The 18,618-nt window shown below is 37.3% G+C and overlaps 1 protein-coding gene across 3 annotated transcripts in view; it reads right to left on the bottom strand.

The window, feature by feature from the left end:
* Positions 1 to 459: 459 nt before the first annotated feature.
* The window catches only part of fut8b (fucosyltransferase 8b (alpha (1,6) fucosyltransferase)), a 64,253-nt gene continuing 46,094 nt past the window's right edge, over positions 460 to 18,618 (bottom strand). For all 3 annotated transcript variants that reach the window (XM_055186667.2, XM_055186668.2, XM_055186670.2), the window contains 8 exons: positions 17,972 to 18,087; positions 16,199 to 16,364; positions 10,681 to 10,795; positions 6,579 to 6,816; positions 2,571 to 2,817; positions 1,708 to 1,884; positions 1,109 to 1,259; positions 460 to 945 (listed from right to left, as the gene is read on the bottom strand). In XM_055186667.2, the coding sequence (XP_055042642.2) occupies positions 616 to 945; positions 1,109 to 1,259; positions 1,708 to 1,884; positions 2,571 to 2,817; positions 6,579 to 6,816; positions 10,681 to 10,795; positions 16,199 to 16,364; positions 17,972 to 18,087 (1,540 nt within the window). In that variant the 3' untranslated portion in view covers positions 460 to 615. The remainder of the gene's footprint in view (positions 946 to 1,108; positions 1,260 to 1,707; positions 1,885 to 2,570; positions 2,818 to 6,578; positions 6,817 to 10,680; positions 10,796 to 16,198; positions 16,365 to 17,971; positions 18,088 to 18,618) is intronic.

Here is an 18,618-nt window from a genome sequence, read left to right as displayed (position 1 = left end):
CGCGAGAATCACCCATTTGTGAGCCGGGACCACAAAGCCAGCCATACCAAGTCACACGGGTATATTTTTATATATATGTATGGCTCAAAATGATAAGATTTTTATTTTATGCCAATAATCTTTTATTATTAGTAATATGTGTTGCCAAGTGCTTCATTTAGACTTTAAAGGCGATTTTCTCAATATAGATTTTTTGCACCCTCAGATTTCAGACTTTTAAATCATTGTATCACGGCCAAATAGCATCCTATCCTAACAAACATACATCAATGGAAAGCTTTTAGATGATGTATAAATCTGAATTTATAATAATATACCCTTATGACTGCTTTTGTGGTCCAGGGTCACATTTTGGTCAACATATTTTTTATGGGCCAGGGGTGTAATGAACAAATTTCATGAGATTCACCAAGACAAAGGATGAAACATCAGCAGAAGTTTAAAAAAAACACCTCCAACTACAGTATGAAAAAAGTCCCTTGTTGATTTGTTTCTCAGTGGCGTCTCTGCGCAGTCAATGTGATCATAATGAAATGATCTAAACCTCAGTGAGATAAAACACAATTTCTCTGTGTGTCCGGCGTCCTCGTGTGATAACTCTACACAAACTGATCTCTATAAGCTCAGCAGTTTGTCTGCCTCAGGGTATGTGGGATATTTCACTGTCTCGATCTTCTCCTTTACTTTATAAGAGGGATATAGGCCAGTTCGTCCCAGTTTGCGGTTTATCCCTTTGGAGAATCCGTCCCAGTGGTTTCCAGCCACACCGATGACGTCTCCGGGCTCCAGTGGGATGTCCTCGGCCGTGCGGGGCTGATGTGGGTACACGGCAATCTGGTTGTGTGCGTTCTGTCCACCGAAATAGTAAATATCATCCAATGATCGAAAGAAAGATGATGCGTCCGGGTGAAGAGTCTGCATGATTTCATAAGCCACACGGCACACCTGACACACACACACACACACACACACACACATGAGACAAAAACTCATCAGGGAGAGAAAGGAACAAAAGTGACCAAAACAGATTCAAAAGTATTATTCTTTTACCCTTTGTATATTTTAAAGGTTATCTTTATGCCTGAAAATGTCATTGTAGTGGCTTTACCTGTGAGGAGAAGGTGCAGACCAGAAAGTCAGTCTGAGACAGAAAATGGATGTCTAGTATGACACCTCGAAGTGAATTCTCAGTGTAACGGTTGTGTAAACTCGCCGACCATGAGATGCTGTTATCACTGATGAACTCATAGTCTGCATACCTAACACACACACACACAAACATTTAAGGTGTGTTTATTAGATGAAGCCAATTTAAGATATACACTTGCATTTACCTTTATGCATTTGGCAGATGTCCAAGTGCATTTTAAGGTATACATTTTTATCAGTAAGTGTGTTCAGTATCGAACCCATGACCTTTTGCATTTGCTAACACTGAGATATGCATGAGCACTATATATAGTATTTACCCGTCAGAAATACCGTACCAATTCTTAGTATTATTTTTGTCATTTGCAATCTGATCAAGATTTCCTTGTCATCTTATACACGTCTCATTTCAAAATACTACTCATTTTTCATTTGTAATATACTATATGTTAAGGTACTAGTATCTGCAAGTCAAACAATAACAGCACTTTATAAATATACAACACCACAAGAGCCTTAAACAAATCCTAAATGAACTTGAAAAAAGTCATAACTCACTTAGTTTGAGCTTCCTGTAACAGTGAGGGGTCATCGGTTGCCAGGTACACGCGCTTTTTATCCACATGGGCCCGCTGGGACAAATACTGAAAATGTTCTTCGACATGCACCATATACTCCTCTATAGGGTGAAACGCTGCTTCTGTTCCAACTTTATCTGTGCGTCTGACGTGAACCCTGTCTCACACACATTAATATTTGTCACTTTTGTCAATTTTATGTATTATTAGGGTTTTTTTCATGAGCAAACATTCATCATTTCTTATTATGTTTATAGGACTGTGAGTTTATTTTATTATCATGTGTCATCTTTATCTCACACTGTTTTATTAGCATAACCACCCTATACATGCACAGACACGCATGCATGCACGGACACGAGCACGCATGCATGCACGGACGTGGGTATGCATGCACGGACGTGGGCACGCATGCATGCACGGGCTCACGCACGCCTGCATGCACAGGTGCACGGACGCCTGCATGCACGGACGCGGGCACGCATGCATGCACGGACGCGGGCACGCATGCATGCACGGACGCGGGCACGCATGCATGCACGGACGCGGGCACGCATGCATGCACGGACGCGGGCACGCATGCATGCACGGGCTCACGCATGCCTGGATGCACGGGTGCACGGACGCCTGCATGCACGGATGCCTGCATGCATGGGCGCGGGCAAGCACGCATGCATGGGCGCACCCACGCACACACACACACACACACACACACACACACACACACACACACACACACACACACACACACACACACACACACACACACACACACACACACACACACACACACACACACACACACACACAAGAAAGAAACACAAGACAAAGAGATGCACTCACCCAATAATCGGGTGTTTAAAGCCCAGTTTAACTCCCGTTTGCTGGATCTCCTTCTCTAACCACGCCTGCGGGCGGATCAGATACTTGACAAACTGAGATACCCACCACACAGACGGGTCACCGTGCAGCCTCTGCAGGCGGGGAGCAAGGTCTTCTGGGATAGCGAGAGGAAGATATGGAGGTCTGGGATGAAGGCTGTCGACGATTGGCAACTCCACCACCTGTACATCACGATCATGGGCTTCACCTGCAGAGAGAGACGCATGCTGCATGATAATGTCAACCTTTCAAAGCTTAATTTCTGTCCAAATTACAATTACACAAAACATTTGTCTTATTCCAAACCCCAGTCAGCCCCATGGGTGCAGAGGACCAAACAGAAGATACAGAGCTACTGAAAGTCATCGGTGTCCTGAGAGAGAAATGGTTTAGCCTAGAGCTCCACACGTTTATCTCAAGACGCAGGCAAATATTTGATACAAACTAGGCATCTTTTTAAAGCAGCATCATTTTTCTTGGTTTAGGTAAAAAATGTGCAGTTTGCATAGTAAACATTGGCTTTTTTAGCAAGACCTGGAGACAATTTCTCAGTTACCAACATCTGTCTGCAAACACCTGCGAGCTCAAAACACCAGCTATCCATATGATGAAAAACACTGCTGAAGCACAAAAATAAACCAATGAGATAGGAGAGGCTGTGCGTGAAACTGATTTAATCACAGCTTCCTAAAGAAAAAAACTATTTATCCTCACTGTATAAAGGTGTCAACAGCAGTATGATAAAATACATCAACATAATGAATAAAATTATTGCAAAGTTTAAAGCCAATTTAATCTCTTTTTTTGGACTAAGGTAAAGTAATTCATACAATTTCATTTTTGGCTTTTTGTTAATTTCCATTGCCAAGTAATATAGTATAAAGATATAAATGTTAATAGTCAGGAAATGTACTGCATTAATATAGACTGTGTGCCATAACAGATGTGATTATTGGCATTTTAAAACAAATGAGAATGTGGTTCATCCAATCATAATCAGTGTTTTTTTTTATAATTTTATAAAAAACACAAAGTTCAACTAGAATTTATGATGTGCTGTAGTAATGTGTGTGATAGATTTTATAACAGTAAAGTATAACCGGTCGTTCTGTGGCTGGTCTCTAATAAATGTTTGATGCAGATGCCTTGAGTAGCGTTTAAATGCATTAAACTGTAACATGCTTTATGTAGTGATGTGTTGATCCAAAGTCACCCCTGAGAACTAAATACTGATTAGATTTAATGGTGTCGTTTATTTTGACCGGGCAGAGGAAGGACACAGCAAACCAGAGAGACTCTCAACACAGACTGATCTGTAGGGAAGTTTCTTTAAAAGTCAAAAAGGTTTTCCAAGTCAAGGTGACCTGCTTCACACACATGATAAAGTACAGCGATACTCAAACAAACTCTGTCTCTGGTGCTTTGAATGACTGCCGCTGGTCTCGCAGCAGAAGTCTGGACATGTTAGATTAAGTAGGTCACTTGTGCTGAGACTTTCACAAACATCCTCCAGAGAAATACAGATAAAACAGACAAAAACCAAAATACAGAGAGACAAAACCACCACAGAACGAAACACAGAGAGACAAAACTACCACAGACTGAAAAAACAGAGAGACAAAACCACCACAGACCGAAACACAGAGAGACAAAACCACAACAAACAGAAACACAGAGAGACAAAACCACCACAGTCAGAAACACAGAAAGACATAACCACCACAGACTGAAATATAGAGAGACAAAAACAGCACACATTGAAATACAGAGAGACAAAAACCACCAGAGACCGAAATACAGGAAAACAAAACCACCACAGTCAGAAACACAGAAAGACATAACCACCACAGACTGAAATATAGAGAGACAAAAACAGCACACATTGAAATACAGAGAGACAAAAACCACTAGAGACCGAAATACAGAGAGACAAAACCACCACAGACAGAAACACAGAGAGACGAAACCACCACAGACAGAAATACAGAGAGACAAAAACCAGCACAGACAGAAATACAGAGAGACAAAATCACCAGAGTCCGAAACACTGAGAGACAAAAACCACCACAGACCGAAACACAGAGAGACAAAAACCACCAGAGACCGAAATACAGAAAGACAAAAACCACCACAGACCGAAACACAGAGACAAAAACCAGCACAGATTGAAACACAGAGAGACAAAAACCACCAGAGACTAAAATATAGAAAGACAAAAACCACCAGAGATGAAACACAGAGAGACAAAAATCACACAAACAAAAATACAGAGAGACAAAACCACCATAGACCGAAACACAGAGACAAAAACCAGCACAGATCGAAACACAGAGAGACAAAAACCACCAGAGACCAAAATACAGAAAGACAAAAACCACCACAGCCCAAAATACAGAGAGACAAAAACCATCACAGACCAAAACACAGAGAGACAAAAACCACACAAACAAAAATACAGAGAGACAAAAATACAGAGAGACAAAAACCAGCACAGATCGAAACACAGAGAGACAAAAACCACCAGAGACAGAAATACAGAAAGACAAAAACCACCAGAGACAGAAATACAGAAAGACAAAAACCACCAGAGACAAAAATACAGAAACACAATAACCACCAAAGACCAAAACACAGAGAGACAAAACCACCAGAGACTAAAATACAGAAAGACAAAAACCACCACAGCCCGAAATACAGAAAGACAAAAACCACCACAGACCAAAACACAGAGAGACAAAAAAACAGAAAGACAATAACCACCAGAGACTAAAGTACAGAAAGACAATAACCACCACAGACCGAAACACAGAGAGACAAAAACCACCAGAGACAAAAAAACAGAAAGACAATAACCACCACAGCCCGAAATACAGAAAGACAAAAACCACCAGAGACCGAAATACAGAAAGACAAAAACCACCAGAGACCGAAATACAGAAAGACAAAAACCACCAGAGACTAAAGTGCAGAAGCACCAGAGACTAAAGTGCAGAAAGACAATAACCACCACAGACCGAAACACAGAGAGACAAAAACCAGCAAAGACCAAAACACAAAGAGAAAAAAAAAAAACACCACGGACTGAAACACAGAAAGACAAAAAACACATGGATAAATAAAGCAAAGTAAGATAGAAATGATATTTCATTTTTAGATAAACACTATTATGATATAATTTTAATGAGGAGACTAGTTTGATTAGTCTATTATTTATGTCAGAGTAAGTTGTAATATGTTATTGTTATAGTCTGAAGTAAAACAGTTTTTTACAAAACCGTGCCGGATTCTAAAGTATGAGCAAGAAACATCTTCACATGACCCTGATGTCACCCTGTTTACTTGTTTCTGACAAATTTACCATCATGTTATTATCAGACACAAGAAATTTCTCAGATTAACCTTCATGAACTTTAACTGGTTACAGAAACACACAAATTAACCCAAGCAGAACAACAGCTTTATTTCAATAGTTTGCCCCAAAACAACTTGTGGACGCTTTTTTAATAATGACCAATAAACCAGCAGGACTTTGTCATCCAAGCAACAAACAAAGTGACAACCAGCTCATTAAAACTCCCTAACGATTACAAACCAACCGGTAGTGTTTTACAACCCATCTATGAGTGAGGGCACGCCTGACATTTTAATTAAGCAAAAACTCCCAAGCCATTTCCAGTCTTATGTAAGTGCTCAGTTTTTTATAAGGCTGCTATGAGTTTGGCAGATCCCCAGATAAGATTCCCCCTTCAGATTCTTCACTGTAATAATTAGGACACAAAGTAAAAAAGAAGATTTCTTGTCCTCATTACGCTTCAGAATCTGTTCTGCACAATCTTGTCTATTTAACATTAAGTACATTAGAAAAGTGGACAGCAGTTAAAAGTTTTTGAAGAATGAGTTTTTACTGATCTTGACTCGAGACACAAATGTAATGTACACATGAATTATAACTAGAGATGAATGACACACCTGACCAGTGTCCGGTCGTGGTTCCGGATCGATCTGTGCAGGTGTCACTGACCGGGTGAAACACCGTCTCCCAGCCGTTAGGAGCGTAACGCCAGTTGTGGGATTCAAGAATCAAAACTCTTTGTGTGCCGTAGGCGATCATGAAGCAGTAAACCACATGATGAAGCTGACAGCCGAACCCACAACCCTTATTGATGTTACACACCAACTTACGAGCTTTACTGCAGTCCTGTGGGTTCTGATAGAGACAAAGACAAATAACATTCAAATCACACGCTTGTAATTCTGATGTTTTTGTGAGGGAGTTGCTTTTATAAGCTATTGACTAGCATTTATTACATGAATCATTTTATTCTGTCAGGAATTTTATCAACTACTTGCCACAAACAAAATATATTCATGTTCATTTTTTTTTTTTTTGAAGAAACTATTTTAAATAGATTAATTGTGTTTTTTATTTATAAAGATAGTGGTGTAGTCAGGCCCGTCTGCAGGATGAAATGACTGAGGGGGCATGTGAAATTGTTGAGGGGGCTTAACTTTATACCATCAATGATACACTGAGATCTCACTTTGAAAAGACATATTTTTAAATGCAGCGATCCATAAAACAATCCATATGCAACAGCACAGGTAACCAGAAACTCACTAATGATGATAGAGCATGAGATATTATTTGATAGACTAGTAAGTGTGGATTAAGGATGTTTAAAATCTCTAGCCTGTGGTCAGGACATGAATGGATTAAATCAGCAGATTTGCAAAGGATTATTTATCTCCACATATAAATTAAAATGATCAGGGTAACTGTGCAGTATACCACATTATATGTCCTATGTGATTTCCATATTATAGACGAGAGTAGGCTATTCAATGGCAATAAAGTCTGCAATAAATATCCTAACATTATTTCTCAAAACTTTGAAAAAAAAACTATTTTTAAAGGAACTGTATTCTTACAGTTATTTAAAGATGCACACATTATTCTGCATATGATTTGAATATTAGACGAGAGAATTTATATAACGGCAATGAACGTCTCATAATGCAATAAATATCCACATAACTTAACATAACAGCATAATGAAATTATTAAACAGACAAGAAAGCAGGATTGACATGTAAATTGTATTATTATTACCGGAAAAACAGCAATATTACTGAAACAAACTTTGGCTAAATGCGCCAAAACACGCTGTTAACCGCAAGTTTAAATAAGCAATAAAAGTGGATAAAACATTATTTTCTCTTAAAACTTTATATGAAAAAAATGATATTTAAAGGAAATGTATTCTTACAGTTATTCAAAGATGCACAAATTATTCCATATATTTTTTTCCTGTTTAAGAGCACGTTCGTCTCTGGCCTCACTCTGTTATGTAATAGGAACAATTATAACCTTTATAACAATAGAGTAAACTTTATACTTCCACTGTGTTTGTCTGATATAATTTTTATTTATTATTTGCAAATTATTATCTTATTTTAATAGATTTTTATTGCTGCTTCCACAGACATCAGGGTGTATTTTACAAACTAAATGTAGGCTATTGTTTTACCAGTGCTTATGTGTATTTAATTGTCTGAAATCTAAAAATAAACATTATGAGGTTGAAAACACTGCATAGTGTTGATATATGACAGCACTGAGCTCATCCGTCTGGCTCAGTCTCAACCAACGCGAAAGACGTTTGAACCTGGCAGTAATGTCATGTCACTGGACATTTGTTATCCAATATGGGGATAAGGTTAAATTATTATTTAACTCAAAAGGATGAAAATTTTATTTGTAACCATGAATACAAAAATAAAACAGAGGGGGCACAAATCAGATCTGAGGGGGCAATGCCCCCTTTTGCCCCCTCGTGGCGCCGGGCCTGGGTGTAGTGGTCCCTGAAGAAGTGGGTATACTTTTAATTCATGCCCCCATATTTTTTAATTAGAAGTGGGCATACCCCATGCTATCAAATAAAGAATAGGGTATACTCCGTATACCTGTGTATACCCTCCACTACACCACTGTATAAAGCACATTGTTTTTTGTTGCCTGATGTCATGTACACAATAATAGTCAATAGCTTTGTTTACATGCACAACATTTTGTCAATCCGACCGAATTTAATCTGATTTCAGGTTACGACAGTACAGTTTACATGCACCCTAAACATTTCAATCGGATTAAAATGTTAGTTTACATGTACATTTAATATAATCTGAACCAAACCTCAGCCAGGGTTGCCAGATTGGCGTATCAAAACCGGCCGAATGGACATTCAAAACTAGCCCAAAAGCATCCCAATGACTATTCACAATACAAATAACTAATCTTTTCATCTTTAACTCGCAGCAAAAAATCAACTCGCTTAAACAGTTTTAAAGTTGCCCAAATCTGACATTCGCAAAAAAGCAGAGGACTTGACAAAGCAGCGCACAGCATCTCTTGCCGAGTTCACGCTTTATCTCTGAATAAATTTACAAAGTTGAGTTGGAGAAAGTTGTTCTTTAGAAGTTTTCAGATATAGGCAAAGAAAACACACTTTTAAAAAGGCACAATGCTATTTTATTGCTTTATGTAATGTTATGAAAGACATAAGACCTGCAGAATGTACAGCGCATGACCCCATTACCTTAATAATGGCATGTTGCCATTGCCTTGCTATGGCATGTTTCTGTGATGAGAATCATGTGAGACTTAAATAACAGAGTAAATATAAGATGTGAACTCAAGCACAATTGTACCACGCATGTGCACAATGTATTTTTGCATCCTATTGAGAAAATACTACGATTTACATGCATACTTTTCTCCTGATGATCGGATCACAGATCAGACTACACCACCACCTTCAATACGAGAAACATTTGCATCCGATCAACCTCAGGTATTGATTGAAGTGTTTACATAAGGCTTTTCAATACGATTGAACCATCAATATGATTACAAACAGTTTATTTGGTTGCATGTAAACGTACTAACAGGATTAAAGTAAATACACAGTAAAAAATGAGCTGTAATTATGCAGCTGGTTGCCAGTAACTTACTGTAGAAGATAAAAACTGAAAATGTTTCATGTTCATTTAACTTTGAACAAACTCTTGCCAGTAAATAACATAAATGTAAAATCTAGCTAGTAAAATCAGCTAGTTGCCAGTAATACCCAGTAATACTGTAATTTCTACAGAAAACAGAATACAAAACATTATTAAATGAAGGAAATACATGACAACAAAACAATTTTCATGGGTCGCAACAGCCAACAATACATTACATGGGCAAGGATCATGTCAAGATATTAAAGTAAAATATTGTTTGAATGCAAATTTAGTTCTTGGACAAATGAAATTAGGCATTGCTTGAAAGCATACTATTTTCACAATAAAATCTATTTAGTTAACTTAAAATGTTATGTTGTGTGCCAAAAATATTTTAAAATCTTTGTAATATAACCTTCATAACAAAGTATGTAAATCCAGTTTCCCTGCACCTCTTTATCCAAAAGGGGTTCTTGGCCTGATAAATGTTGGAAACCTCTTAACTAAAACATCCAAATCATTTTTATGTGAATTAAAAAAAAAAAATCATTCACACAGCTTTGAGTCTGACACATTTACAAAAAATGATTTGCCTACAAATGACATATAACGAATTTTGAATCCAATTCTGGAATTGGATCCATAAGAAAAGAACCGGATCCTTGTTATAAAATTACAATTTTGATTCCACTTAAAGATTCCGGGCTGAACATAATTTCCACGTCATCCGCCAAGACCTGAGTCACCTGACCTATAGATATCTGCACACAGATCGCAGGACCTTCAGCTCAAATACTTAAAGTCAGTTTGCACGATGGACCGAGGTGGTTGTCCTTCGTCTAAAGTGTGGCTGCATTTTGCAAAATCAGAAACAAAGCTTAAGTGTAATTATTGTGACAAACTGTTATGTTGCAAGATTGTTGTCACCAGCAATATTGTTGTTTGCTTTTAATGTTTTAATTTCATTTTATTCTTGTAAAGCACTTTGGAGCAACGGTGTGTGTGTGTGTGTGTGTGTGTTTGAGGAAAGAATCTCTGTGTTCTGGGTCAGATGTTAGATGTGTTGTACCTGCAGGTAAGAGATTCGGTTCTGCACAAGCGTTGAAAGATCTTTGGCTTCTTTCTCTCTCCATTCACCTGCACCATCTGCCTGACTCAACGCCTGCAGGTCCATCATGACGCTTCTGAAGACACACAAACACACAAGTTCATCTAAAGACCTGACACAGAAGAGAGGTGTTATTTAATCTTAAGACATTCAGTAGATGAAATAGAAATCTTTAATCATACAGAAAGAGCTGCGTTGGATAAAAGTGTTAATGTAAAAAAATCTTGACTTGCAGTAACAGGATGCTGGTCATTCAGCCATCAAATCAAATCATTTTACAAAGAACCTCAGAAATCACGGATTGTTAAAATTGGAAGGGACATAATTTGAGATGAGAATAGCACATTGTGTAAATAAAATCTGTTTTGGATATTAGTCTGTTGGCTAATCGCTAATTTTACTTTTTTTTAAAACAACAATATAGTGCAACAACACAATATTTTATGACAACAACTAAGTCTATATCTCTAGTTTGTATAGATCATAAGAGTTCGTCTTATTTATGTTTTTTCAAGACATGAACATTGACTTAATAACAAGCTATTTACGTGATAGTTGGTTGTGCAAGTATTGTTAAAGGTAAAACCCCATATGAACCCCCCAAGTTTTTTAGTTAGAAATGAATCCTGCTTCTATTGATTCTGGTCAATCTGCTTAAAGGATTAGTCCAGTTTCTTAAAAAAATCCAGATAATTCTCTCACCCCCATGTCATCCAACATGTGATGTCTTTCTTTGTTCAGTCAAGATGAAATTATGTTTTTTGAGGAAAACATTCCAGGATTTTCTTTCTCATTTTAATGGACTTTAATGGACCCCAATACGTAACAGTTTTAAAGCAGTTTAAAATTGCAGTTTCAACGCAGCTTCAAAGGACTTTCAACGATCCCAAACGAGGCATAAGGGTCTTATCTAGATAAACGATTGTCATTTTTGGCAAGAAAAATAAAAAATATGCACTTTTAAACCACAACTTCTCGTCTTTCTTCGGCTGTGTTTGACACCCCAGCGCGACCTTACTTAATTGCGTAATGCCATGGAAAGGTCACGTGTTACATATATGAAACAATAAACTGACACAAAGACATTAATTAGTATCATTCCACATACAACAACGTCTGAACGCTCCTCTTTCTCCACACTTGTAAACACTGGGGCGGAGTTTCGATACGTCATCCGTGACCTCTTGATGTGATGATGTATTATGTGAGGTCACAGGACAAGGAGATAGACGAGAAGTTGTGGTTTAAAAGTGCATTTTTTATTTTTCTTGTCAAAAATGACAATCGTTTCGCTAGATAAGACTCTTATGCCTCGTTTGAGATCGATTAGTCCTTTCAAACTGCAATTTTAGACTGCATTAAAACTGTTAAGTGTTGGGGTCCATTAAAGTCCATTAAAATGAGAAAAGTCCTGGAATGGTTTCCTCAAAAAACATAATTTCTTCCCAACTGAACGAGCAAGACAGACATCAACATTTTGGATGACATGGTGGTGAGTAAATTATCTGGATTTTTTTTTTTTAAAGAAAATTCACTAATCCTTTAAGTTTTTTCTGTGATGTATTCATGCCTTGAGTTTTTGTCACTGAAAAAAATTATTCATTAAATTTACTAAATTTTTTGACCACTTACCTTAAAAAAATTAAATAGTAAATTGAATGAATATTTTTTTTTCAGTGATGTATGAATTGGAGATATGTACTTAGTTATAAGACTATATTAACGTCTTAAAGAAAAGTAAACATGCTTATAACATTGCACTGCTCTTATATCATAATAATGTCATATATCCCTTCTCATTTTAACATTCAATGTCTCTGAAGCTCTTTGTCCTGTGGAAATTTGTAAAATGGTGTATTTTCAGTGTTTTAATAGCTGAATGTAAAAGTTTAAAGCGCACACATTCCTCTCAGCCTCTTTTTGGAATCAACATGGCGGCAGACTGAATGCGTATACGTATACTCCCTGTAAAGCAAATGTTTATTATGCTGTTTACTGCTATTTCAAATCTATTTTGGTTTGGGTTGTTCTACATTGATGTGATCACATGAGACACTTTCAGATGAAGTAACATGACGCACAATTCTGACACATCATCAGTCAAACTCTCAGCTGGACACTGAGTTCTTTCTTCAGACATTTGTATTACAAGGAAAACAGAAAAAAGGATTATGGGATTGCTCTGAGCTCTCATTACAGCACTGCAATTACAAAGAAACTAACTCACTGGTAATTAAAGAGTGAGAGAAAGACACAGATGTCTGGGATTTACCTCAAGATGACCTCATATTTGAAATCTTTCCCAGTATTTCTGCATTGAAAAAATAAATCTCTGCTTCCTGGTGCTATTCATGAATAACAAAAAAGGGCCACTGGATAATATAAAACACCATCAAAACCAGGACATTACATTATATATCATTCATATGGTGTTTAAAATCTTTGATTCAAGTTCAAGTGAGATATATGTAAAGACTTCACAAGCTTGTCCACAATGCTACACATTTACATCATGTGACCCATCTTCTGAAAACCTAACTAAATAATTTTTAGTGATTTATGGTTTTCTACAAAAAATAATGTAATGAATATTCTGTGAAAATATAATCTTGATTTCTTTAATAGTGTCTGCGTAAAATCATGTTAAAGATTAAAATCAACGACCGAAATCAAATCTCAGATGTTGAGACTTTATTTAAAAAAGCAGCGTGTGTTTGTGCCATATTGAATGCATATGAAGCTTAAAGCAGTTTTTAGTAAATAGCCACTTCACTTTGAGTCAGTTTCTCACACAAGGACTCCATAAGGTTATATAAGATAATTTTTCACAAAATGCCAAGACTTTTCCTAGAAATTCAAGTGAAATAAACTCTGACAAAACATTTATTTTCTCATTTAATTTAATGATAAGTATAAATGTGTCTGTATTAAGGCTGTATTGAATGTTTCTCTCTGTATTGAAACAGGTGTGGATGTGATGATGAGTCCTCAGATAAACGCTGTGATAATGAGCTATTGACTGTGTCTCAATCCATAATTACCTTAGCAGGTGATAACTCAAAATGAAGCTCGCCTAGATTTCTATTGGTGACACTGTTAGTGTCTGGAGCAGATTCATAATGATAAAGAAAAAACACAATCAATACAGTTCTGCCTCACTGACTGTTTTCTGTCTCACCAACGACAACTTTGGACTTCATCTCACAATGACAAACAATACAGCTCACTTTTCCCCAAAGAAAAAGTTTGAGTACAATTAGGATTTCTGTAAGCAGAATGATTGTTATTGTTTTTTACAGCAGCATAAAAGCAAAAGGCAAATCATTTCCATTGTGAATAATGCCATTATTATTTTAAATTACAGTAATTGTCCGTCAAATCTACATGGCTGCAAAAAAGCAGCGATGGCGGGCCCTCGCACGGTTTTTACCGCTACACAGTGCCTCCGAGAAAACAATGCATGGTGGGCAAGTGCATCAAGTGGGTAAATATCGGTGGACTGTTTTATGTTGCTACTGACCCATTTGGGGACTGTAGGTAAAAGAAACCCCACATTTTAGACAAACGGGGGCGCTAGTGAGCCACTTAAAAGACACACCTATGTCTGTCCTGTTTGTCCACACTTAGCAGCCGACAACTCTGATGTGTGTGCCAATTTCAAGTTACTCTAAGCACGACAAGAGCCTTAAATATGCCTGAAAATGAAAGTAACGTTTGACGCATTGCCATGGGAACAGCATTCGAAATATCAAAAATCCCTTCGCAAATTTTTATCTACAATGTCTCGGCATCATGTTGACCACTTTTGGTGTCAATCGCATAAATATCCTAGGAGGAGTATTTAAAAGTTCACCGCATGGAACTGTAAAAAAATCCAACTTTTTGCCTGACACACTTCCTGGCGCCTGTTAGTGGCGCTATACCCGGGAGTCACAACAGGCACATCGATGCGATTGGAATCTTCAGACGAACAAACATCACACGTGTCATCACAATAAGGCATTTTTTGCCTTGGATATTAGACACTTCCTGTTTCTCTGATTTCGCCATAAATTTATTGCCTCGCCGTGGCAACACCGTTCAAGATATCAAAAATCCCTTCGCAATTTAGCAAGTTGTTAGGGTTGATGAGATCTAAATGCGTACCAACTTTCGTACATGTGGGTTCATGTTTGCCCGATCTGTGCACTAATGTATGTTTTTGCATTACAGGGGGCACTACAGAGCCATTTTGCCATGCCCGTATTACAGCCTTTGCCCGTTCCCAATGACGGATGACTCTGATATCTGATGTTGGAAAAAAAATAATAATTCAACAATAGGTCTTCGCACCTTTCGGTGCAGGCCATTCTGGCCTGCTCCTCGGTGCTCGGGCCCTAAATAGCATTTTGTATCTTGTTTACTAGCTTATATGCAAGCTAATTCTAATAGTATATAATATAGGGCGCTCTAAAATGTAGGCAACTACACTTCTGAATACAAACAGTGCCTCTTTTACAATGCTTTATATTATTTGGTTAATAATTGTTGGACATAAATAAGGTAATATATCATTTCATTTACAAAAAGTCCAGCTTGTTGGCTGTAAAGTGTGTTCGCCTGTGAAAGACGCAGTTTCCAAATACAAACATATATAGCCCTATAGTATAATCCCACCCCCAACAATGTGATTGACAAGTTTATGCTCAAGCCTGCAAAAACAAATGAAATCGCAATCTGCTTTGCATTTGTGTTTCCAATGCCGTACACGATGCGAGAGGAAGTGAAATAGCAAATGGTAAATTGTAATTGAGATTAAAATATGGCAGGGTCGTAACTTGAAAGACATACTATAGAAAATTCAAGTGCAAATGGGCTTTGCTTTTTACAATTTGAAATTTGGCATACATTACATTCATGTAAATAGAAATGCAAATGGTTTGCATTTGAATTATGTTATAGTTTTACACCCACAAGTAGGAAACGAATTGCAAAAATATCTGGGTTATTTTTGACCCATAATGGGTAAATATTGAACACAACACACCGCTAAATGTTGGGTTGTTGTTATGCAGCATTGGGTCAATTTTAACCCAGCATGTGTTCTGTCTAATATTTACCCATTATGGGTCAAAAATAACCCAGACATTTTTGAGTATGAAATAATTTTTTGACATTTTTATAGTGAGGGGCGAAAGCAAATTTGTGGTTCAAATGTGGTTGTATGAATTAACTCTTAAAATGCGTACAAATTTCTGTGAGATCATGCTGAAATATCACAAATGACATCTCTTCCTTATCTCAGCTATTCTTCTAGACAGCAATAGAAATGTTCTCACAAGATATCTTAACAATAATCTCAGTTTAAACCCAATCATTTCTCATTAAAGACTGAATTAACCGAGTATGATTTGAAATCTCTGTATTGTGTCTAATATTCATTTCTCCTAAAGAAGTTTTCAACAAAGAGCAACAACTGATGAGTGGTCATGTGTCAGACCTCTGTTGATGTCCCAGATCCTGGAGCAGAGCATCCGTGTGTTTCTGTCTCTCCGTCGGGTTAATGTGACTCATCTTCTGAATCTCACTGTGAATGAAGTACCACAGTTCTCTTACGCCATTCTCCACTTTCCTCCTTAACTCTTCCTGCTCTCGACCGGGACCCACTGAGAAAGAGACAAGATATATCACATAGTGAGATGGCTTCAACCCTGCTCCTGAAGACCCAATGCTCCAAAACACCTGCATGTAATTTTCAAGTGATCCTGAAGATTTTGGTTATTTAGTTGAGTTTTATTGACCTCTGGATTAACTCTGGTATGTTGACAAATATAACATTCAGATGAACACATCTGGAGTTTTGTACTTAACCCATAAAAACTTGACCACTCACACTTTCTTCTATAAGTCTGGAGATTCAGTCTGTATATGTAACATGTAACAACTTTCATTTTCGCAGTTTCACAGATTTTTTTGCGTTACTTTGCACGCACTTCTTCTGTGTGATGTTTATCTTTCCCACGCAGGGACATGCGCACATGAACAAAACTGTGAGAAAGCCAGTTAAAGTATTTACATGCAACATGAAATGGCAGTAATGAGCAAAAAACTACGTCCACGGATTGGATTTTGCTTGCACCGTTTATGGGCTTTCCCCGATAAACAACAAAAAAACTTTTACTCGTTTACATGACCTCACACAGTTTATTTAACATAATTGGAGTAAGATTGTGCATGTAAACACACTCAATGATGAATCATTCTGCACATGCTCAGTAGAGTCTCTCTTCTAATCAAAAAATCACGTGTCATCTAAAAACTTTGATCAAGACATTTTAAAGAAAAACATCTTAAAACTCTTTAGATGTACGAGGTTTGGATGTTCAGTATTGTTCTCCTGATATCTAGAAATGCTTTTAAATATCAATCTAGCTTGCAGTTCAAATGCCTGTCTCATAAAACATGCATGGATCTTTTCATCACAAAATCAAATCAAGCAATATTATTTCAATGTCAAAATACTTTCTTTTATCACAGCTACACTCCAGTATTTTACTATAATGCAATACAAAAATACTGTCTTTTACTATTAGTGACAATCTAATGAGAATTACTAATAGAAACAGAAAAGGAAAAGATGAGAAGATATCTTCTCAGTGTGTATAAGATACTAAGTGCACAAAAATTGGGTAATAGAATCATAGTTTTGATCTACAATTTACTATGATGGATTTTTGGACCGTCTCTGAAACTGCATGAATTCAATGACGCCTCAATAATGAGTAAAAAACAACACTTATGCAGTATAATATTTCAGCTGTATGATAAAGAACATACCCATGATTCTTATAATGCTGTCTAGGATTTAATGCAGAGCGAACCTGTCCTTTAAACTCACTTATCATTGCTACAGAGGTGACCGATGTGTGAAATAGACAGCATGTATATCTCTTTTATTAGGTTTTGGATATGCACGAGGAGCGAGGGAGACTTCATAAGGATGTTTTTAAATATCTCTGACCTCCATCACTTTAACCTGAGGTGCTAAAGCTGACGACGGAAATTTCAGTGACCTTGACCTGCTCTTTAACCACGACCACCATACTTATCCAAAAACAGAAGCATGAGCAAACATTCACTCACATCTTTCACCTTTAAAATCACCCTCGAGGTGGAAGCCTATTAAACAATTTCTTATATTTTCCCAATGATTTAAATGTGCTCAATCTTCTTAAACCCTAGAACCTGAAAAAACGTTATTGTCCTGTCTCACCTTCTCCTGACAGTCTCTGGAAACTCTGAATCTTCTGTTTGGCTCGGGTCAGCTGCTCCTCAAGAGATCGGAGTCTTCCTGAAGATATCGGCCCATCCGACTGTCCTTCAGGAATCCTGTACGCACACAACACACACAAGGGTTTGTTAACCTAATCCCTCAGCAGCTGAAAATGTTTGCTAACAGCGAATCTGTCTGTCTGAAAAAAGCCATCAGAACACAAACACTTGGTCACATGGAAAACCATGTTGACTCACTGGAATTAGCAGTAAACACAATGATCAAAATATTTCATAGCAAAGTGTTAAGTGTAAATTTGTTGTTCGATAAGGTTTGACACAAACCCATCTACTGAACATTTGAGCAACTCACTCTGAAACCCAACACAACTTTCAGTTAATATCACACATGATCAATTCTTCTGTTTTGTGTCTTCTCACTATTTCCATTTGTTTTTCTGAAAGTCAACGTGCAAATATTCAACAGTGTCAAATCACTGAACAGATTGATTATTTATATTATGTATAAATATGGTAATGCTGAGATTAATATTAATACATTGACTGCATGCATATGCATTGGCGTATATATTCATAGGAACAAAGATAAGTGTGAAGAAATCAATAGAGCATGTTAGAGGAGGAGAG

Source organism: Misgurnus anguillicaudatus, chromosome 18 (assembly GCF_027580225.2).
Source record: "Misgurnus anguillicaudatus chromosome 18, ASM2758022v2, whole genome shotgun sequence".
In the NCBI taxonomy this organism is placed as follows: domain Eukaryota; kingdom Metazoa; phylum Chordata; class Actinopteri; order Cypriniformes; family Cobitidae; genus Misgurnus; species Misgurnus anguillicaudatus.
The sequence above is the reverse complement of the archived record's forward strand: the minus strand, read 5'-3'. Positions and strand labels throughout refer to the sequence as shown.